This window comes from Conger conger, chromosome 13 (genome assembly GCF_963514075.1).
Source record: "Conger conger chromosome 13, fConCon1.1, whole genome shotgun sequence".
Taxonomy (NCBI): Eukaryota; Metazoa; Chordata; class Actinopteri; order Anguilliformes; family Congridae; genus Conger; species Conger conger.
In genome coordinates this window covers 17,374,841-17,397,182 of record NC_083772.1, presented here as the reverse complement: position 1 = coordinate 17,397,182, position 22,342 = coordinate 17,374,841, and the positions used below count along the sequence as shown (strand labels likewise).

General features: G+C 43.4%; 1 protein-coding gene across 1 annotated transcript in view; it reads left to right on the top strand.

The window, feature by feature from the left end:
• LOC133107277 (uncharacterized) overlaps nt 1–22,342 on the top strand; it is an 85,120-nt gene that overhangs the window by 17,389 nt on the left and 45,389 nt on the right. The window contains exons 24-59 of the mRNA XM_061216248.1: nt 84–172; nt 1,167–1,368; nt 1,665–1,778; nt 2,214–2,267; nt 2,712–2,800; nt 2,993–3,200; nt 3,433–3,546; nt 3,770–3,811; nt 5,661–5,749; nt 6,413–6,620; nt 6,800–6,913; nt 7,122–7,193; nt 7,498–7,586; nt 9,018–9,222; nt 9,602–9,715; nt 9,945–9,980; nt 10,246–10,334; nt 10,909–11,110; nt 11,285–11,398; nt 11,629–11,682; nt 12,196–12,284; nt 13,540–13,741; nt 14,967–15,080; nt 15,262–15,315; nt 15,676–15,758; nt 16,599–16,794; nt 17,576–17,689; nt 17,977–18,024; nt 18,484–18,572; nt 18,940–19,141; nt 19,332–19,445; nt 19,620–19,664; nt 19,861–19,949; nt 20,312–20,516; nt 20,752–20,865; nt 21,050–21,100. Coding sequence (XP_061072232.1) covers nt 84–172; nt 1,167–1,368; nt 1,665–1,778; nt 2,214–2,267; nt 2,712–2,800; nt 2,993–3,200; nt 3,433–3,546; nt 3,770–3,811; nt 5,661–5,749; nt 6,413–6,620; nt 6,800–6,913; nt 7,122–7,193; nt 7,498–7,586; nt 9,018–9,222; nt 9,602–9,715; nt 9,945–9,980; nt 10,246–10,334; nt 10,909–11,110; nt 11,285–11,398; nt 11,629–11,682; nt 12,196–12,284; nt 13,540–13,741; nt 14,967–15,080; nt 15,262–15,315; nt 15,676–15,758; nt 16,599–16,794; nt 17,576–17,689; nt 17,977–18,024; nt 18,484–18,572; nt 18,940–19,141; nt 19,332–19,445; nt 19,620–19,664; nt 19,861–19,949; nt 20,312–20,516; nt 20,752–20,865; nt 21,050–21,100 — 4,107 coding nt within the window. The remainder of the gene's footprint in view (nt 1–83; nt 173–1,166; nt 1,369–1,664; nt 1,779–2,213; nt 2,268–2,711; nt 2,801–2,992; nt 3,201–3,432; nt 3,547–3,769; nt 3,812–5,660; nt 5,750–6,412; nt 6,621–6,799; nt 6,914–7,121; nt 7,194–7,497; nt 7,587–9,017; nt 9,223–9,601; nt 9,716–9,944; nt 9,981–10,245; nt 10,335–10,908; nt 11,111–11,284; nt 11,399–11,628; nt 11,683–12,195; nt 12,285–13,539; nt 13,742–14,966; nt 15,081–15,261; nt 15,316–15,675; nt 15,759–16,598; nt 16,795–17,575; nt 17,690–17,976; nt 18,025–18,483; nt 18,573–18,939; nt 19,142–19,331; nt 19,446–19,619; nt 19,665–19,860; nt 19,950–20,311; nt 20,517–20,751; nt 20,866–21,049; nt 21,101–22,342) is intronic.

The following is a 22,342-nucleotide window of genomic DNA, read 5'->3' as shown; positions in this document are numbered from 1 at the left end:
CCTCCTACCGAGCCAATAAAGCAGGTTAGATCAATGAACAGACAAACTGCTCAGTACTAATCCCAATGTTTGTGTTTGTGCAGAAATCCCCACGCGTGTGGCCCATCTACGGCGGTTTGAGGGCAGGGATGGCTCTGCACTTCAGGGGAACTGTTCTCAAAGACGCCAAAAGGTGAGGAAAGGCCACGGAGAGTACTGCAGGTTATTGGGTTGAGACACAGGTTTTTAAAAATTGTTGTGCTCATCCGCCCTGTGACTTTCAGACTTCAACCAATCGTTCTCCTTGGTGGAGCAGCATCTTATCATTGGTTGCAGCGAGTAAAAAATTAGTCAAAAAACGTACCGTACTGTAGTTCCTATAGTTCCACCGAGGACAGTTCCTGAATGCTCAGTCCCCATTGTATTTGTGGGTGTACTTGCTGTGTGACTCTGGGGTTAGTCTTTAACCACATTAGAGGATATTGTCTGCAATATTGATTTATGTTTATTCAACTGAATTTAATATTAGCATATCATTAATCAGCTGGTCATTGCAAAGCTCAGAGCTGCATTGAATCTCTGCATTCCAGCATGTCCACAGACCAGACCTGGGTAAAATAGGTTATTTTTTTTCATTCAAATAATTTCTACACTGTACTGAGCTTGTCTGGTGCATTGAAACCTATAAAATACTCTCAAAAAGTGACCCATGTTGGTGCAGTTGCACCAGACAACATCAGTTGAGCACAGAAAAGTATTTTAATCCAAAACAATTACTGGATGTATTTGACCCAGAGCTATTGTAGCAAGGTATCAGCTGATTGAGCTGATTATGGAAACACAGTGCCACAGAGCTCATTACTGTAATGGATATTCATCAAGGATGAAACCACATATTCTGTAGATCAGACATATGTCCATCTCTGCAAGTCTCCCTATCGATGAAGCCAAAACATTATGGATCTTCCTAAAAAAAACTCAGAAAGCAGCCACACAGGGGCGTGACGAGGAACAGTACCATGGCAAGGGAAGTTATGTACTTTATTCAACACCACACACTCACATGTTACCAACTGGATCTGACCGTATATATGAAGCAGGGAGGATTGAAGACTATAGGAGGATTGTAACAACTGAGTCAGCAGAACCTGTGGTAAATATGCCTCGCTCTCTGTCGCTTCCTGCAGGTTTAGCATCAACCTGCAGTATGGACAAATGAAGGGCTGTGACAACGCCTTCCACTTCAACCCCCGGATGGGTGGAAAAGTGGTGGTGTTCAACACCTTCCGGAACAACTGCTGGGAAACTGAGGAGAGGGTCCATACGTTTCCCTTCGAAGAGGAGAAAAGTTTTGATCTGGTCTTCATTGTCACCCAACAAGAGTATCAGGTCAGAAGGCAGGAACTATGTGCTTGCAAGAATATGTGTATTTGGTGGGGTTTTTTGTGGGGGGGTTTTTTGGAGATACGGTGAGCGCCGTAATCTTTCAGATATATTTCCATAGTCTTTTCTTGGTTTGACTCTGCACTCCACAGTTTTAGATTTTTTAATGAAACGACTCAAATTTATGGAAAAGTGAACAAGCAGTCATTTCATTCACAGGATGTGTGAGAAACACATGAATACATGAATAGTTTGAATGGCTGCCTTTCCTGACTCCGTGCTGTCATCTTTCGCTCCTGCAGGTGTACGTAAACGGATGTAGGTACTATGCGTTCCTGCACCGCATGCCGCTAGAGTATGTGAGTGCTGTGGCGATCCACGGGGACGTCTCCATTCAGAGTGGCAACATTACTGAGGTGAGCGAGAGCAGCATGCTTTCTACATTAAAACTCTTCAGTAATAATAATGCTAATAATAATAATGCTAATAATAATTAGCTGACGCTTTTATCCAAAGCGACAGTTGTTTGACTAAGCAGGGGACAATCCCCCCTGGAGCAATGCAGGGTTAAGGGCTTTGCTCAAGGGCCCACAGCTGTGGGGATCTTATCATGGCTATACCGGAGCTTGAACCACCTAAATTCTGGGTTCCAGTCATATGCCTTTGCAGGCTGCCCTCTTTTAGTAGATCCTCTTACATAGTGCCTTGCACAGCACACATGTTTTTTACATTTATGCATTTGTGTTCACTTTTAGGAATTTGTGTTTGCATTTAGCCGTTCGTAGATGTGTTTGACTAAAGAGGTGCATGGATTTGTGGTCCTCCACCCACATCTAATCTTTGTCTTTTAGGGAGGAGGAATGACCATACAGAGACGTCTAGGTCTCGGATTGATGCAGATCACGGTAAGTATGCTGGCCTCTCTCCATACGCATTCAGACAAATAAACATACACAAACTCAGGCATGTACACTCACCAAGCACTTTATTACCCGGAGGAAACCCATGCGACACAGGGAGAACATGCAAACTCCACACAGAGAGGCCCCAGCTGACCAGGATTCAAACCCAGGACCTCCTTGCTGTGAGGCGGCAGTGCTACCCACTGCACCATCCGTGCCACCACTAATGCAAATACATTAACAGAGCTGTACAGATTAACTTCTCAGAAGTAGTTGACAGCTACATTAGTTTGTGCGAATTCACTTATTGTAAAGTGTTACCGATTTATTAACAAATTGCTTATAGACAATGCGGCCCAGGATATCCTACAGCTCTCCAGCACCAGGGTTATGAAACACTGCAACAGGCAGACTGCTCTGTATCAATCCTGCTTTTTTTTTGTACAGAGCATCCCATATGTGGGGTCCATCCAAGGCTGTTTGAGAGTGGGGATACATATGTACTTCCGGGGAACGATTCCCCAAGAGATGAAAAGGTGAGGAGCCCCTGCTGGCCATGGAGGGTACTACAGGGTTTGGGGCAGAGGGTATTGCAGGTTCAGTGGTGGAATAATGAATGAGGCTGTGTGGAACTGAAACTATGCATCTCAGGGAGACTATAAGAGCAGAGTATCTCATCTGGTCACAACCTGTCATAAAACGTCATTACTCTCTGTTCACCCCTGTAGTTTCACCATCAGCCTGCAGTATGCGGAGCAGGAAGGCAGTGACACGGCCCTCCTATTTAACCCCCAATTTGACTGCTCTGGGGGTGTGGTGAAGTTCAACAGCATCAAGAACGGAAAACCACAGTCCGAGGAGAAGATTCGTCGGTTTCCCTTCCAGCTGGGACAGGACTTTGAGTTGCTCTTCATCATCAGCCAAACTGGCTACCAGGTCAGGAAGACAGGAACCCTTTTATGCTCTTGGCAAGTGTGTTTGTTTGTGTGTCTGTATTTACATTTTTGTGAAGTATGTGCATACATATAATGCTTCCTTACTGCAGAAGAATCTCAGCTAATTTACTAGAGTTGGGTATGGTGTTCAATTGTAAGATTAAATACTTTGGAGAAAGTATGTTGAGTAGCAGCCTGTCTTCACCCCCTGCCTTTCTCTCCGGCTCCTGCAGGCGATCGTAAATGGTCGTCCATTTCACTCGTTCAGGCACCGCATGCCGGTGGAGCACGTGAATGCCGTCAAAATCACCGGAGACGTCTCCATGCAGACCCTCAACCTGATTCGGGTGAGGAGGAGCAGTGTGTATTCTACATTTAAACTTAGCCCTCCCTCTTTTCACATCCAGTCTTTTATGTGTAACTGACAGAGCAAATATTTTCTTATATTTTAGCATTAGTATTTGTATTGTGGCATTTGTGTTTCCGTCCAGGCATGTGTAGTCATAATTGGATTTGTATGTACATACATTGCCTTTAGCTTCCCAACCCCTAACTAAGTCTGTGTTTCAGGCTGGACGAGGATTGAGAGGTCTAAGAAGGATACTTGTTTCTGTGAGTATGCTGGCCTCCCTCCACACACAGATACACACTTACAATCCCACATCTATTCACAGGTATAGACTCTCCCCCTCTCTCTCTCTCCCCTACTCACCCACTCTCTCTTACTCTCAATCTCCGACACACATATCTCAGTCCCTCTGTGTTTTATACAATGACTGTGCAGCTACATGGCTCACACCCTCCTTCTCTAGGGCTGCACTATATAAGTAAAATATTTTTACACTTACATTTTTGTCATTTAGCAGACGCTTTAAATCCAAAGCGACTTACAAGTGCATAGGTTCTTCCACAAGTTAAAGCATCACATCCATAACTAGTAAAATACACATGAAGTGTTCTAAACATATAGTCATAATAAGTGCTTTTTTTTGGGGGGGGTTAGACAAGAGGGATAGGGATATCAGAAATGGGGGCGGGGTAAATCAGGAGGGGGGACCAAGGTACAGTTTGAAAAGGTGTGTTTTTAGTCTGCTTCGAAATAGGGGGAGGGATTCTGCTGTCCTGACAGTGGTAGGCAAGTCATTCCACCACTGAGGAACCAGAGCGGAACACAGGGAAAACGAAGGTGGCCGACAGGTCGAGGAAGATGAGGACAGAGGAGAGGGATTTGGCTTTAGCGGAGTGGAGTGCCTCAGTGACCACGAGCAGGGCGGTCTCAGTGCAGTGGCCACTCTTGAAGCCGGACTGGTTGGGATCGTGGAGATTGTTGTGAAGAAGATAAGTGGACAGTTGGGAGCAGACCGCCCGTTCCTGAGTTATAGCGAGAAAGGGTCATCAACCTTCTTTTCAAAGAAGGAGACAAAGTCATCAGGTGTGAGTGATGAGGGAGGTGGGGGGGAGGGGGGGCCAGAATAGAGGAAAAAGTTGAAAACAGTTTGCGGGGATTAGAGGCGGCCGCGTTAATTTTCGAGTGAAAGAAGGAACATTTAGCTAGAGAGACAGAGGAATGGAAAGATGATAGGAGGGCATGGAAGGAAGCCATGTCACTGGGGAGACAGGACCTGGGGGGGAGGCCCAAGCTAATTTGGTGGTGAGGGGACACAGAGAGTCAAAGGAAGATGAGAGAGAGGACATGAGAGTTGTAGCAGCATCATCGGGAGACAGTCGAGAGAAAGACTCCGCGGATGGTAGGGAGGAGAGGATTGTAGATGAGAGGGTGGAGGTAGACAGGTGGCGTAGGTTCCGCCAACAGGTGGATGGTGGGAGAGATGGATGGGTGTTAGAGGAGAGTGGAAGAGAAAAAGAGAAAAGAGATGAAGGAGTGGTCAGATATATGGAGTGGTGTTACACTCTGCAATATGCAATAACGTTGTTGAATATTGCGATAACGATATGACTTGTTATAAACAAACAAACGGAGAACCTGCTTTTGGTATGCTGCTAACAATGAATAGCCTATGTCCACTGAATCAAATAAATTAAATACAATATTTCCAACATGCTTTTATTGAGAAAATAGCACATGAATGGCCAATCAATTTAACAGAACATCAATTTAAATAAATACTGTTCATTGCAGTTCAAGCAGTCTTTTGCGTTGTGTTTATTTTGCATTTTCATATCTCGATGACAATATACACTCACCGAGCACTTTATTAGGAACATTTTTACTTTATTACTCCTACTTATTCATGCGATGCTATTTGTCAGAACTTTAGAATCAGTAGGACAGAACAGTGTGATGGATTGAGTAATTATTCTTCTTTTAATTGATTGATCAATTAATTGCTGATTGATAGTGAAATCCAGCAGATCCTACAGCTCTCCAGCACCAGGGTTATGAAGCACTGCTGCAGAGAAAAAAATGCTCTGTATTAATCCTGGTGTTTGTGTTGTACAGAAAATCCCATACGTGGGCCCTGTCTATGGCGGTTTTAGGAAGTGGATGACTTTGTACTTCCGTGGAACAATTCCAAACGAATTGAACCGGTAAGGAGTCCCTGCTGGCCGTGGTGGGTACTAAAGGGATTGGGGCTGAAACACGATGTCATTCTCTCAAAGACTCCCTGATTTCACCCAATAATTTTGTTCTCCAATGGGAAGTGAAAACCTTCAATTTGTTGACACATATATAGTTTTTTTGTTCATTGGTAAGCTCTAAATCTATGTGTGTTCAGAAACTTGCGTAAACAGCATACACGCAGAAGATGCTTCTATTTAAAATGTTCTGTTACTCATGTCTTCGGCACGGATGGTGCAGTGGGTAGCACTGCCGCCTCACAGCAAGGAGGTCCTGGGTTCTAATCCCCGTCGGCCGGGGCCTCTCTGTGCGGAGTTTGCATGTTCTTCCCGTGTTTGCGTGGGTTTCCTCCGGGTACTCCGGTTTCCTCCCACAGTCCGAAGACATGCAGGTTAGGCTGATTGGAGAGTCTAAATTGCCCATGGGTATGAGTGTGTGAGTGAATGGTGTGTGTGCCCTGCGATGGATTGGCGACCAGTCCAGGGTGTATTCCTGCCTTTCGCCCAATGTATGCTGGGATAGGCTCCAGCCCCCCTGCAACCCTGATCAGGATAATCGGGTTAGGATAATGAATGAATGAATGAATGAATGTTACTCATGTCAATTTAATAAAACGTTGTCGCCCCCTACAGTTTCGCCATCAACCTGCAGTGTGGGGTACTGGAAGGCTGTGATATTGCCTTCCATTTCAACCCCCGGTTCACGGACTGTGGAAACTACGTGGTGTTCAACAACTTCAAGGCTGGCGGGTGGCAGAAAGAGGAGAGGGTTCAGCGCATGCCCTTCAAGAAGGGAGAGGACTTCTTGGTGACTATCACAATCGTCGACAAGGGCTACCAGGTAGGGAAGACTTCTGTGTGTATATGTACAGGGTGTAATCCTCCTTACTGCAGAGGAATATTGTCCTGTTTTGAGGAGTGGGCCATGGCATGATAGGCAATTGACAGTTTTGAATGTTTTGTCAGAAACATAATTGTGAATATCAGTCGTTACTGACTCCCTGTCTTCCGCTCCTGCAGGTGACCGTAGATGGCCAATGGTTCCATTTCTTTCAACACCGTGTACCTGTGGAGCAAGTGTGCGCCATTGGTATCAAAGGGGACATCGCTATGAAGACCATCGACTCAACTGGGGTGAGGAGGAGCAATGTGCATTCTGAATTTTCTTTTAGGCATTTATTTTTTTGCCAATTCAATCTTATTTCTATATTGTGTCTTACACAGTAAAGTACGCATTTTACATGTCAGGCTCTGTGTTTGTTCTTAGGCATTGGCATTTGTATTGTAGTATATGAAGTGCACTGCTTTGAGTGTCCCCAGCCTAACTGAGTTTGTGTTTCAGGCAGAAGAAGATGATGATGATGATGATGATGACGAGGAGGGAACCCCAAGAACTCGACAGATCGTCTTTACTGTGAGTATGCTGAGCTCTGTCTGTCTATCTCTATCTGTCTCTCTCACACACTCACATTTCAGTCCCCGTGTTCTCCTTCTTGTGACCTGCTACAATGGCTGGTTCTTAGTGCCTTCAAATCCTAAACACAAGACACAAGAAACCATGTAAGGAGAGATTTATCTGTGTAAATTACTACTTTAATTGATTAATTAATTAAGTGCTGATTGAGCTGATCAGACCCTACAGCTCTCCAGCACCAGAGTTACAAACCACTACAGGAGACACACTGCTCTGTACTAATCTCAGTGTTTGTGTTGTGCAGAAAACCCCACACATGGGACCCATCCACTTTGGTTTGAGGGCTGGGATGTGTTTGCGCTTCCTAGGAAACATTAGCAAAACGGCCAAAAGGTGAGGAGCCCCTGCTGGCCATGGAGTGCACTGCGGGGAGTCGGGATGAGACACAGATTTATGGTGGAAGAATGAATGAGGCTTTGCGGAACTAACAATGACATGACATTACAGTCACTTAGTAAAACGCCTTTATCAGTGATTGACAGCTCACTGTAACTGTACCAGTTATTGCATTCACACATATAATACGGTAGAGTACTGTTCCCCTACAATGCAATGCACTGGAATGGTTGCTGGTATTGTAGCATGGTGGCATCCGTAGTGCTGGGGAAAAAGACACTGTTGTGAAATTTTATGAAACCGTGACTCTTTCTGCTGTAAAATGTGTACAGTGGGATTGGTCCCGCCTGGACTACTGCAATTCCCTCTTGGCTGGCCTCCCAGCATCCGCCATCAGACCCCTCCAACTTATCCAGAATGCAGCAGCTCGTCTGGTCTTCAACCTTCCCAAATACTGTTCAAATTCAAAAGATTGATGCTAGCCTTCCAAGCAGTTAAGGGGTCTTCCCCAGCTTACCTACAAAAAATCATCAGACCCTACACCCCTGCCAGACCTCTTTGTTCAGCCTCCACAGGCTGCTTGGCACCTCCCCCTCTCCGAACCTCCACCTCACGCTCACGACTACTGTCTGTTCTGGCTCCACGGTGGTGGAACAAACTCCCTGTTGAGGTCAGAACTGTAGAATCTCTCCCCACCTTCAAAAAATAGGCCCTGGTCCTTATCTTTGTTGTAAGGGTAGCAATTGAAATTGTACCTCCCTCTAGGGTCTTTCAGCGCACTTACCCCTGGTTATGGGTATGCACTTTGTTGTACGTCGCTCTGAATAAGAGCGTCTGCCAAATGCCAATAATGTAATGTAATGTAATTTGTGTGAGACTCACTTGTTAAGCCAATGGGAGTTGTCAGTGAATGAGCATAGTCTTGGATTCCATTTGACTGGATGAAACTGCATATTACATTCATCAAACTGATGCTCCTCTCTAAATGTATAATTTTACACATTGGGTTGGGTGAAATATATCATTGTCGAAGCCAACTGAGAGGACCAGAAGGCAAGATTTGCAGTTATCTGAGAGTGTTTCACCAGTTCCAATGCACCAGACAAGCTCAGTAAAGTGGAGAAAAGCATTTGAATCCAACAGTTATGTATTTCATCCAGGTCTGATCCATTCTGATGAAACAAAAACATGCTAATTTACAGCTTATTCTGAAAAATCCTTTAGGGGGTTGATGACAAACAGTTTTGTGGCAACATACTGTTTATTATGTATTATAATAAAGCACCAGAAACTTGTATTTGCAACCAGAAACCAACAGTAGCTAGGACGTAGAGAGGTTTGAAGGACTGAGTATTGTAATAGGTGTGTATATTTGCTGGTGACTCAATCCAGTAATAAAACTGCCCTGCTCTCTGTCGTCTCCTGCAGTTTTACCATCAGACTGCAGTATGCGGAGATGCAAACAAGTGACACAGCCCTCTACTTCCAACCTATCTTCGAGCCCGTCAAGATGGTGGTGTTCAACACCATGCAGAATGGCAAATACAATACAGAAGAAAAGGTCTACAAGATGCCCTTCTGTAGGGGCAATGACTTTGAGCTGGCCTTCTTTATCACATCACAGGGCTACCAGGTCAGCAAGACAGGAACTGTGTGTGTATGAGAATGTGTTTGTATTTGTGAATATGTGTACCGTACAGTACGTGCATTTACCAGCTTCTTTTAGCCTTATCTGAGGCTATACACTGCCAATACACAAGGTGGAAGCCTTGGCTAATTGAGGCGAGCAGTTAAATCGTTTTTTCACCCCGTTTACATTCATCACCTCTAACGGAAAAGTATGGAATTGCAGTTTGTGGCACATCGCAAAATTTGGACTGCACATTTTGCTACACAAGGAGGCAAGAAAAGCCCCTTGCCTTGCTCCTTGCGTTTGTTGCACCCATTTGCTTAGAGTGTGTAACTGACTTAAGATAACATTGACAGATAACTGTGCTCTCCGGTTCATACAGGTGTTTGTAGACGGTAAGAGGTTCCACTTCTTCAAGCGCTGCATGGCCGTCGAACCTGTGACGACTATAAAGATCGATGGGGAAGTCGCCATGGCGACCCTCAACGCGAATGAGGTGAGGAGGAGGAGTTTAAATTTAACCGTTTAACAGATCCTCTTACCATTTTATTAAAGCCTTTGTCTTTATTTTTCTCAATTTATATTTGCATTCAAACATTTGTTTACACTTTGGCTTTTGCATTTGAATGTTTTGCATTTTTATTTGCATTTAGCAAGCTGTAGGTGTAGGAGGTGCATTGTTTTGTGTTTCCCCACCCCAACCTCTAAATGTGTTTGTGTTCCAGGAAGAACCAGAGAAAGAGGAGGTGGTGGTGACTCGTGTGAGTATGCTGGCCTCTGTTCTCACACGCATTTGCGTGAGTAAACGCAGGCACACACTCATATGCATTGTGAGTGGCAAGGTTAATGATTCCAGTAAACCCGCTAACCCAGATTGGGTGATCAGTAACTCTGTGATCAGTTGCATTTATTGATAGAATTAAGTGCTGAACAAAACCAAGCCGGCCCTACAGCTATCCAGCACCAGGTTATGAACAACTACAACAGACAAACTGCTCTGTATTAATCCCGGCGTTTGTTGTGCAGGGCATTTCGCATTTGGGGCCGATCTACGGTGGTTTGAGGACGGGGATGTCTCTGTACTTCAAGGGAATAATTCCTCAAAATCTTGACAGGTGAGGCGCATGCCACAGGACTGAGACTGATTAGCTTGATTGTTTCAGAGGATGAAGTCCCATATTCTACAGACCAAGCAGATACTCCTCCCTGTATTCGGAACATTATCAGAGTTCTGTTCCATAACTATATATCTAAAGTGGCTAACAGTTGATTAGACTAAGCAGGAGATAATCCCACCATAGAATTTTGTCACCCAAAGAGACAGTGGTCGGAGAGAATGAGAATAAGAGAAAACATTCTTTAAGCTTAACAATCTCTGGTATTTGCAAATAGGAGAGAGTAACACACACCTACTCAGATATGCTATAAGTCAAAATCATTTCACAAAACAACATTCTCTTATATCTCTCTGTGACCTTCTAAAAATTCCCCATCCTTGAGCCAAACAGGTGTTTTGGGAGGTTTTGCTAAGTGAAGACGCATCACCAACCTTGTGGGTGCCAGTCACCTTAACCACTAGGCTACAGGCTGCGCCTTACTGTGTTTGTAATATGTGCCAGAAACCTGTCTCCAACCGGAAAGCTGGTTATCTTAGCTGGCGACTGATTGGAATGTCTTGATCCTCCACAGGTTGCGCATCATTCTTCGCTGCGGGGATAAGGAAGACAGCAATGTCGCTTTCATCTTCAGCGCCCGGTTCAATTCCAATGAGATGGTGCTTAACGACTTCCAAAATGGTGCCTGGGGGGCAGAGGAGAGGCCTGAGAAGATTCCTTTCAAACAGGGAGAGGAGTTTGAGATGCTCTACACCGTCAGTAAAGTGGGCTACCAGGTCAGACAGACAGGAACTGTGTCCTTGCAAGCGTGTATGTGCACATGGTGGAAGTGTGTTTGTGTGGTATTATGAGCATATGTGTAACATTTGCTTATCGCAGAGGAATGTAATCTGCAGAGGAATATTGGGCTGAAATTTTCATCCTTTCTTGACTCCCTGCCGTTTCCTCAGGTGGTTGTGAACGGCGAAGAGTTCTGCCTGTTCAAGCACCGCCTGCCCATGGATCAAGTGACTGGCATATTGATCAGCGAGGCCGCCAAAGTGCACACCATCAACATCATCCATGTGAGTTGGAGCGGAGCACTTTCTGCTTTTAATATACAGGCTGGAATTTGATTTCAGGCATTCACCAGATCTCCTCTTACCCAGTGTCTCATTCAGCACACCTTTTTACATACAGTGGTTGCATTTGTATTTGCTTTTGAGCATATGAATTCACATGAAAGTATTTGTATTTTAATTTAACTATTGAATTTGTGCTCCCTCAATTTCCACTAACTCAGTTTGTGTTTCAGGGAGGACAGGAAGGGGTGCTGGGACGATTGAGTCAATCGATGATGGTGGTTAATGTGAGTATGGATAAAGTTTTAAAAACTTTAAGCAGAAAAACTCACCCCTCCAAATTTTCCTTTAAAATTCAAGTTTTAAATGAAAAATGTTTATTGATGCACAGTGGTCCAAAAAAGGTGCCCCAGCTCAAGGTGCATAAAGAAAAATCCAGAAAATGTAAATGTTTTATGAGAAGGACCATCATCAGTGGACTTCCCTTGATTTTGGTATGGGAGAGATATGCAGGTTTTTCACTTGACACTTTGGTTAATGTGAGTATGCCAGCCTCTCTCTTAGACACATCCATCTCAATCCCTCTGTGTTCTTACACACTCACTGTGCTACTACATTACCCAAACCTCTCCATCTGCATTCTGTTAAAGACCAGTTTGTGACCTTGATCCTGATGAGCCAGAAGGTTTTGCTGGTTTTTGCATGTAAATGGAACACCCTGTTTAAGCCTGTAACTTAGTTTAAGGGTTCTGAATGAAGTCATAATGCTCTGCATTAATTCCATTGTTTGTGTTCCACAGAGAGTCCCACATGTTATGCCCGTCTATGGTGGTTTGAGGGCGGGGATGTACCTGTACTTCCATGGAAAGGTTGACGATAGCTTCAACAGGTTAGGATCCACCTACTGGCAATTGAGGGTACTGAAGAGAAAGGGGCTGGACATTAGTGACATTGGCCCTGTCCGAAACAGTTACAGCAGCTTTTGTATTCAATAGCAAATAAGCAAATAAGCAGACACTGGGCTCATTCCAATTTTTCTCCACTTTTTTCTTTCCTTGCTCCTGACCCAGAAATCAATCGAGGTCCTCTATCTTTAAGGATATTCCAACCCCTTAAATGTTTCTTCTTGGAACTAGCAGTAGAAGTAGGAACTCCCATTCTTTCCTTTGAGCAAGGAAACATGAGTACGTCTTTTACGGATATATTTTTTCAGAAAGTGGCGTATAAATGATCGATTTATGGATCCATCTCTCCTTATTTGCCTTATTATCTGCATGTCTGTAACTGATGTGGCTTCGAACTGATCTTTGAAGGAGCAAGATCCATTAGGCTAATTCACTTTTTCTCAACTTCCCCCTGCCTTAATTTATACTTCTTGCCACTTTTCTTAGCCTCGCCCAACAAGTGGACCTATGAGTTGATAAAGAGCAAAACAAATTCAGAAATAAGCGATTGGAATGGGTCCATGGTTTAATGATGAAGAATGAATGAGCCTTTGTGGAACCAGGAATGGCTGCAACCAGCAGGGGTGTTCCTGAGATTTTTCGGTCCCATGACAACACGTGATCTTGCCCCCTTCTAAACGCCTCAAGAGTCTGTTCATTCCACATTTTTGAAGGTCACTCCCCAGGCTCCAGGCCCTGCCAAATCTTTACCTTTGTTAACCCCAGTTCCAGTGCCCATGGCAACCAGTGCTTAATTTCCTGCCGACAAACTGAACTGGGAACTGGGATCTCTCGGTTTTTGACTTTCTGTATTCTGGGACCTATTTAGGTGCACTTGGCACCTCCTGGCCCATATTCATGCATGGGCTTACCAGGGCTCAAGCTGTCAAGTTTGCCTTCGAAGTCTGAGGGAGAATCACCATTATCACATTGAAAATGCCAAGGGCACAGGGAGGACTGTCAATACCCGATTTGCCTGAGATTGGTCACAGATTTTCCAACACATAAGTGAACAACAGGGTTGATGCACAGAACTGTAGCTGTGGGGCAGAGGTTACCCTAACTAGCTACTGTACCTCTTGCGATTAGCATTCAGGTCAATAGCATTGAGGCAATACATTGACTGTATGATGCACACCTTCTTTCTCTTATACTACCTGTGACTCATAGAACATTGTTGCTCTCTGTCGCCCCCTGCAGTTTCAAGATCAAACTGCAGTATGGGGGAAGGACTGGCTGTGACAAGGCCATGTGCTTCATTCCCGTGGTTGAGTCCCAGAAAACGACATTCAACTCCTTCCAGGATGGGAAATTTGGCACTGAGGAGAAGGTTGATGTGATGCCCTTCACTAAGGGACAGCCCTTTGTGATACTCTTCATCATCACGTCAAAGGCCTACCAGGTCAGAAGGACAGGAACTGTGTGTGTGCGCATATGTGTATTTGTAATTCGATTGCATATGTGTATGTATTAAATTTGTATGTATTAAGTGCATACATGTAGTACCTCCTGTCTTCAGAGGAGTATCGTCTTATTTACTGGAGCGTGGAATAAACCCATATTATCACTTAGGCACAAGCAGTTGTTGAGTATCTTCTGCAGTGACGCTCTGCCAGGCCTGCACTGCAGCCATCTTCAGCTCCTGCTTATTGCCTTAATTTTTCTGTCTATATAACTGTATATGCATGTATACTCAGTGATCACTTTACTAGGTGGACCTGTAGCCAACTTGTCAATGCAAATATCAAATCAGCCATTTATGTGGCAGCAACTCAAAAGTGCATAAAAGCATGCAGACGAGGTCAAGAGGTTCAGCTGTTTTTCAGACTGAAGAATGAGGAAGAAAGGGACTTTGACCATGGGATGATTGTTGGGGCCAGAAGCAGGTGGTTTGAGTTTCTCAGAAACAGCTGATCTCCTGGGGTTTTCATGCATAACAGTCTCCATAGTAAAGTCTCCAACAGACTCACATAGAATGCTGCAAAAAAAAAAAAACAGTGAGCGGCAGTTCTGTGAGCAAAAATGCCTTGTTAATTAGAGAGGTCAGAGGAGAAGGGCCAGTCTGCTTTAAGCTGACAGGAAGGTGACACAACGCAAATAACCATGAGTTACAACAGCAGAATGCAGAAGAGCATCTCTGAGCACACAACCTGTGGAAGTGGATGGGCGACAGCAGCAAAAGTCCAATACATCAAAAAAATAAGTCTGATACTGTAAATACCTTATAAAATGGTCACTGAATGCATATAGATAATAATTGTGTCTCATCAGGTGCTTTTTGGACCCCTCTCCGATTATGTGGCATATGTATTAATCCAGGCCTGTACTAGAGTAGGGCATGATATGTAATGCTTGTATTGTCTTAGGGGGCAAAAATGACCCGCCACTCTGTTTAACAGCAGAGAAAACCCCCTAAATTTTCCCCTAAACGTTTGTGATGAGTGACAGGTTGTTTCTTCATGCAAAATAGATTTGGGGTTTAAAATTCAATTAAGCTGCTTTATTTTAGGGGCTTAGTGAAGGCGGGTCATTTTTTACCATTAGGACAAGGGGAGTATACAGAATGCTAAGACTACACAAGGGAAATTTTGAATTACAGCATTTTTTCAATTCTCTGGCTCCTACAGGTGTTGATAAACGGTTGTCTGTTCTACACGTTCAAACACCGTATGGCAGTGGAGCAAGTGTCCACCCTGGCAGTTGAAGGGGATGTCAGCATAGATACCATCAACATGATTGGGGTGAGACAGAGGAGTGTTTATTTGCATTTTGGTATTGGCTTATACACCTTTAGCAGATTCTGTTGAAAAATGACTTGAACAGTGCAAATTATTTTAATAGAAATATTTAAATACTATTGAAATTACTGTTACTGTTACTGTTCCCCCAGCCCAGCCATCCATAACTGAGTTTGTGTTTCAGGGTGGACCGGGAAGCATTGAGGGATATCGAGGTCTAAGAAACATTTCGGTTCCTGTGAGTACACACACACACACACACACACACACACACACACGTATGTACTCATTCTGTATCTCTCTCACACTCACTTCCACTCTTTGTCTCTCATCCTCTCACACTCCCATCTCAATCTCTCAGTGTTCATACACACAGCTACAACATTGCTCACACCCTCCATCCCCATCTAGATTTTGTTACGGTCTTAAAGTGCTCAACCCCTTTTGACACTATCAACTGCTTTAATTGACTGATCTATTCGGTGGTGATGACAGTGACACCCAACAAACCCCACAGCTCCCCCACAGCACATGGGTTATGAAGAACTGCAACAGACATTAACTGCTCTGTATTAATCCCGGTGTTTGTGTTGCACAGACCACCCCACATGTGGCGCCCATCTGTGGGGGTTTGAGGACAGGGACATACATCTACTTCCGAGGAACAGTTGCTGCAAATGTGTGAGTAGCCACTACTGGTCATGGATGGTACTGCAGGGACTGGAGCAGAGCCTCTATTGAGTGGTGGATGAATGAATGAGGCTTTGTAGATCCAAAAATGTGACAAAAATGACTCCCTGAGTCCATCTACTGATCATTTTGTTCTGTTTTAGGGATTCAAATTTTTACATTGATTAAAACAAGTTGGTGATTGACATCTCGCTCGGTCCACTGATTCTGTAATCGATAAAACCCGTACCCCTACCCCATCACTAGTGCAGCCCTAACAGCATTTAAGGATACCAAGGATGCTGTTTTTAATTGGACATTAGCATATAATGACATTGCTGGTCATTACACAGCTCAGAGCTGCTGATACAGTATCTGAACTCTAGCATGATCGTATGGCACTGGAGAAAAGCATAGAAAAAGACAACAAAAATGGTATTGTGTTAAAAATGGGGCTCTGGCCTCAGTAATCAAAAATAATAATAATTAACTCAGAGTATAACAGTATATCATCCAGCCATATCTCCAGTCAGTGTTTGCAGATTTTCTTGTCTGTACAGTGGATTTCCTGATGTTTGGAAGAGGCATCATTACATAGGTATTAGTATGGAAGAATGTGATGAATAATACTGGATCATAGATCAATGGAAAACTTCTGGGCTTGGGCTGGTGTGTGCATGCTTGCTGTGTCCCAAACTTCCAATACTTGAAAAATGCAATACCTCCTTTCCTTCACTACCACCTCGTCTCTGATCCGAAAGTGTGGGGGGAGAGGAGGAGTGGAGGTCACTAATTCGGTCACTTCCTGGAACCTGTGATAGAAACCTGCTCGCTCTCTGTTGCCCCTTCCAGGTTTTCCATCAACCTGCAATGTGCGGAGATGAAATCATCTGATGTAGCCCTACACTTTGTTGCCAAGAAGTCCAGGGTGGAGTTCAACACCTTGCGGAATGAGAAATTGGAAAAACGTGAGGTCGTCGATCAGTCACCCTTTGCTGCGGGGCAGGAGTTTGAGATGATCTTCATTGTCACCACAGGGGGTTACAAGGTCAGAAATAAAGGAACTATGTGTCTGTGTGCAAGTGTGTGTGTTTGTACTTTTGTTTTATTTATGTGCATCGCACATATGTTTATGTTCGAATAAGTGTGTCTGTATTTGCATTTGTGTATACTGAGGCAAACAAGTCTTCCCTACTGCAGAGTAGTCCAATCATGTTTACTTGAGTAACGTTACATTAGTTTACATTACATGGCATTGACATTACATGTATTTATCTGATGCTTTTATCCAAAGCAACTTAGAGTTGATTTTTCATTATTTGGCTGTCTTAGCAGGGGCCAATCACCACTGGAGCAATATGAGGTTAAGGGCCTTGCTCAAGGCCAAAACGGCTGCACTGATCTTATTGTGGCTACACCTTGAACTACCAACCTTCTGGGTCCCAGTCAACAACTTAGCCACTAGGCTAGGTCAGGGCATGATATTGAATTGACAAAATGAACGCTTTGGAGTAATGAGTAATGGGGCAGTAAGAGCAGTCGTCCGGCAGTTAGAGGGTTGTTGGTTCGATCCCGCCCTGGGTGTGTCGAAGTGTCTGTGAGCAAGATATCTAACCCCCAAAATGCTCCTGACAAGCTGGTTGGTGCCTTGCATGGCAGCTATTGGCTGTTGGTGTGTGAGTGTGTGTAGGAATGGGTGAATGAGAAGCATCAATATACACACTTTGGATGAAGGCCCTTTGGATAAAGGCGCTATATAAATGCCAACCATTTACCATAATGAATAACAAGCTTGCCTGACTCCCTACGTCTCCCACTGGTTTCTGCAGGTGATCGTAAATGGTCGCATCTTATATTTCTTCAAGCACCGCATGAAGCCAGAGCATGTGAATGCCATAAAGTTCTCAAAGGGCGTCTCCATGACAACGGTCAACATGATCAAGGTCAGGAGGAGCAGAAGGCATCCTTTCAAAATTCTGCTTCAAGTGTACATTTAAGCCTTTGCTTTTACAAATTCACATTTAAACATTTCTATTTGCCTTTCAGCATTCATATTAAGTAGAAATGCAAACAACGCAAGTGCAAATACTTCAATGCAATACAAATGCTTACATTTTGAGCATTTGTATTTGCATTTAAGTATTTGTAATTTGTATTTCAATTTTGTACCCGGATTAGGAAGTACTTTGTTTTGTACTGGCCTAGCAACTCCTAACTGAGTTTGTTGCAGGGAGGAGAAGGAGGCATGCATCCAAGTGTAGGAAAGATGGTCGTAACTGTGAGTATGCTGGCATCTCTCCACACACACACACACACACACACACACAATTGATTCACAATCTTGGTCCTTGTGAGCTGGTTTGAGTTTTGCCTTTAAATCCACAACTCATTGAGACCCAAGAAATCCAATACAGCGTCCGTATGTGCCGAACTATGTTTGCAGCAAACAGTTACTGTTGAACCATTTTAAATGAACATTCCATTTAGTTTGCCAGCAATGCCTTTTTAATTCAAATGGATGTGACTTAGGTTTAAATGCCAGCTAGCTGATTTGCTGCTTACCTGTGATTAATTTTTTAAAATAAGAACAAATATTACATTGATTAAATTCTAACGGCAAAATTCTAAGTGCTGGCAAAATGATAATTTTACTGATCATTTTGCCAGCACTCCAGGCTTATGAACTGCTGCAAGATACAAACTGCTCTGTACTAATCCCAGTTTTTGTGTTGTGCAGAAAACTCCATGCGTGATGCCCGTGTATGGAGGTTTCGGGTCAGAGATGTGTCTGTGCTTCAAGGGAACCATTCCTGAAAGCGTAAATGGGTGAGGTTTTTCTATTGCTTTGATGCTGCTGGTGATACTCATCTCTGTATTCTTAAAATTACTCTCCCTGCTGACGAATTCCAATTAATGCATTTCCTGAAGATTCAGGATCATGATCAACCACAAGACTGCGGCAATGGGCATTCTGCATTGTAATAAAGAAAGTCCTGTATGTAATCAGCATGAGGATGCAAGGACTGAGGAGAATTGTTTGCGTCTCATTGCCGAGTGTCTCATCTGTACAAGAATCTGCAGTTATTCTTCCCATGCCGGTCCCACATCAACCTGCAGTAATAGTTTAGTGTCTTATCTGGTGGCTGTCGTGAATCTCTAATGAAACTTTCTTCCTCTCTGTCGCCCACTACAGTTTTTGCATCAATCTGAAGTGTGGGCAGGTGGAAGGAAGTGACATCGCCATGAAGTTTAACCCTCAGTTCGAAACCTCGGTTGTGGTGTTTGACACCTTCCGGAATGGCAGCTGGGAAGCGGAGGATAGGATCGAAGTGATGCCTTTGAAAAGGGGAGAGGACTTTGAGCTGCTCTTCAGTATCACTTTACATGGCTACCAGGTCAGGAGGACTGGAACTGTGTATTTATCACCAAGGGGTTCAATAAAGTATATAATATAATATCTTGATCTTAATTTACTGGAAGAGGGCATGGTATTTCTGTGACAGACTGAATGCCTTTGAGGGAAAAAAGTAACATTAAAACACATTCTGAGTTAAGGTCTTCCTCGACTCTCTCCGGCTCCTGCAGGTGATCGTAAACGGCCGTCTGTTCTACATGTTCAGGCACCGCATGCCAGTGAGTCACGTGAGCGTCATTGAGATCACAGGGGATGTCAGTGTGAAGGATCTCGACATAAGGAAGGTAAGGAGGAGCAGCGTGCATCTCACTATTAAATTTATCCCTTTATATTTACATTCCATTTAAGCCTTTGTGCTTGCATTTAGGTATTTGTAAATATGTTTGAATCTGGAGGTGCATTTACTTTTGTCCTGTTTCTTGTCCCCCTACTCACTCCTAACTGAAATTGTGTTTCAGAGAGGAGAAGGACACACAGAGGAACCAGCAGAGGAAGGAGAATTGGTGATTACTGTGAATATACTGTCCTCTCATCAAACGCACACCAACCCATATAGCATATTTCAGTGATTCTGCAATAATGGAAGCAATTGGACTAATGAAACCCATTAGAACCAGATCCTACAGCTCTCCAGCACCAGGGTTATGAAGCACTGCAAAAAAACTGCTCTGTATTAATCCCAGTGTTTGTGTTGTGCAGACCATCCCACATGTGCGACCCATTGTTGGCAGTTTGAGGACTGGAATGTATGTGTACTTCAAAGGAACCATTCCCGAAGACATCAAAACGTGAGGAGACTTCTCTCCTTGGTTGATCAGTGGCCTGTTGCTATTCTGCCATTTGCTTGAACGACAGTATCAGACAATGAAACCCCATATTCTTTTGATCAATCACATCCTCATCTTTGTATTCTTAACAATACAAATTCGATCTTCTTGCTGATGAAGACAAAATAAAGAAAGTGTCATGATGAACAGTAATGTGGCAATAATAATATTGTTATTGTTCTGCATTATAGTAAAGAACTCCTAAAAACCATAACCTCTTTTAGTTAAAATTTCAGGAGGATTGAAGGCCCAAGGTTAATGGTGAGAGAAACTGGCCTGAAAGAAATCTCTGAAGAAAGTCTCCTCTCTGTTGCCCCCTACAGTTTCACTTTCAGCTTGCAGTATGGGCAGATGAAAGGATGTGATAAAGCCTTCCTGATGATAACCAAGTTCGAGCCCTCTGAGGTTGTGCAGTTCAAAACCTTCTTAAACGGGAAGTGCGGCAATAAGGAGGAGGGTAAAGGGATGCCCTTCACTAAGGGAGCGGACTTTTGTGTACACGTCTTCGTTACCTCAAAGGGTTACCAGGTCAGAAAGTGTATATTTATCCATTTTTTTAGTTTCATGTGCATGGCATGTATGTGTTTGTGTGAATTTTCTTGTTTGTATTGTGTGCATACTTTTCTTCTCGCAAGAGTACAATCTAATTTCCGAGAGGAAGGCATGATGTTCATTGGCTAGATTGAATGCTAAGATAACACTAATGGAAATTTTGAATTGCAGTCTTCCTTGACTCCCTGCCTTGTGCTCTGATTTCCCACAGGTGTTGATAAATGGTTGTCAGTTCCACTTGTTCGCCCACCGCATGCCGGTGGAACAAGTCACTGCCCTGAAGATAGCCGGGAATGTCACTGTGCAGACCATCAACACACTCAGAGTGAGGGGGACCAGCAGCGTACATTTAAATTTAGCCCTTTACTTTTACACTTATTGCACATGTAAAGGTATTCCACCACACATACAGTGTGCACATATTTGTAATTTGGCAAGCTAGGAATGTGATTGGATTTGTAAGAGCATTTTGTGTGTCCCACCCATGCTTAACTGAGTTTATATTTCAGGGAGGACCAGGTGCACCGTGTCAACCAGGTGTACAGAAGATGGTGGTTTCTGTGAGTATGCTGGGCTTTCACGACACACACACACACACACACACACACACACACACACACAAAATCCCAATACCATTCACCTTCTCTGTCTCTTTCACACAGCTCATGCAACCCTATATACGTTTCACCACATGCAGTACCATGTAATTCCAATGGAGGGAAGAAGGGTGAAACTGATGTAGGATTAAATTTGGCGGGTGGTCTTTATTTTCTTAAGTTTCTACATGTCCTGGAGCACCTGTTAAAACGTGATCATGAACACCACTACGTATTAAGATATTTACATAAGAAAACAATGCACCCCCCAGCCCAATGAGCTTACAAGATTTCCATTTTTAAAATGTAACTTTTGAATGCAATTCACTTATCTGCGTATATAAGTACACATATCATATTATGATATGATGGTTATGGTGGTTACTTTATCTTGCGTCCCAAACAAGCAGCTATTTTGAGGATGACTTTGTCGTATTAAAAGGAGAAGCTACAGCAATTGCAACTGATCCTGTGGAATATCTGAATGTGTTTATTAGCTGATCAACTTTCGGCATCTAGCATGTGTTAGTTAGTTAGTATCATAATATTTACGTGGTCTTGGGTAGCAAGTTATTGAAAGTAAAGCGCATTCATCTCTTTCATCTCTTCTCTTTTTGCGCTTGCTTAGTGATCTAGCTACCTAGTTAGTTTCAAACAAACTTCCGCTTGCAATGGCACAAGCCAAACGGTACCTGAAAGTTTCCGTAACTTCAACTATTTAATTTTTGACTCGGAAAAAGCGAATAAGAATGTGGTTCAAGGGGTTCAAGCTTGTTGGCTACTTCACTGAAGCTCTTGCAGCTGTGACGTTTACGTAAGGGCCATTATGTATTTGATAGGTAACAGGCTTAAACTACTAACAGTTCTCTATTCTTTTTAAATGGTCAAATTATATTAGTCATTAATAGTTCAAGTTATTATGGCAAAATTAGTGGAGTTTATTCAGAACGCAAGTGGAATATTGTGAAATGCAGATTTTTAAATGGCTTACTTTCTGATATCACAAGATATGTCAGGGCAACCACTGTTTTTATAGATATGATTACATTACCTTTCCGGTAAGAAAAGTCTGGAAATTCAACAAAGAAACTATGTGTAAAGTGAGAGAATTTCATAATGGTTGGCAAAAGCCAAAAAAAACCCCCAGAAAGTTCAACCCAAAAACAACGTTTTAAAGAAGAGATAATGATTGGCAAAAGCCAAGAA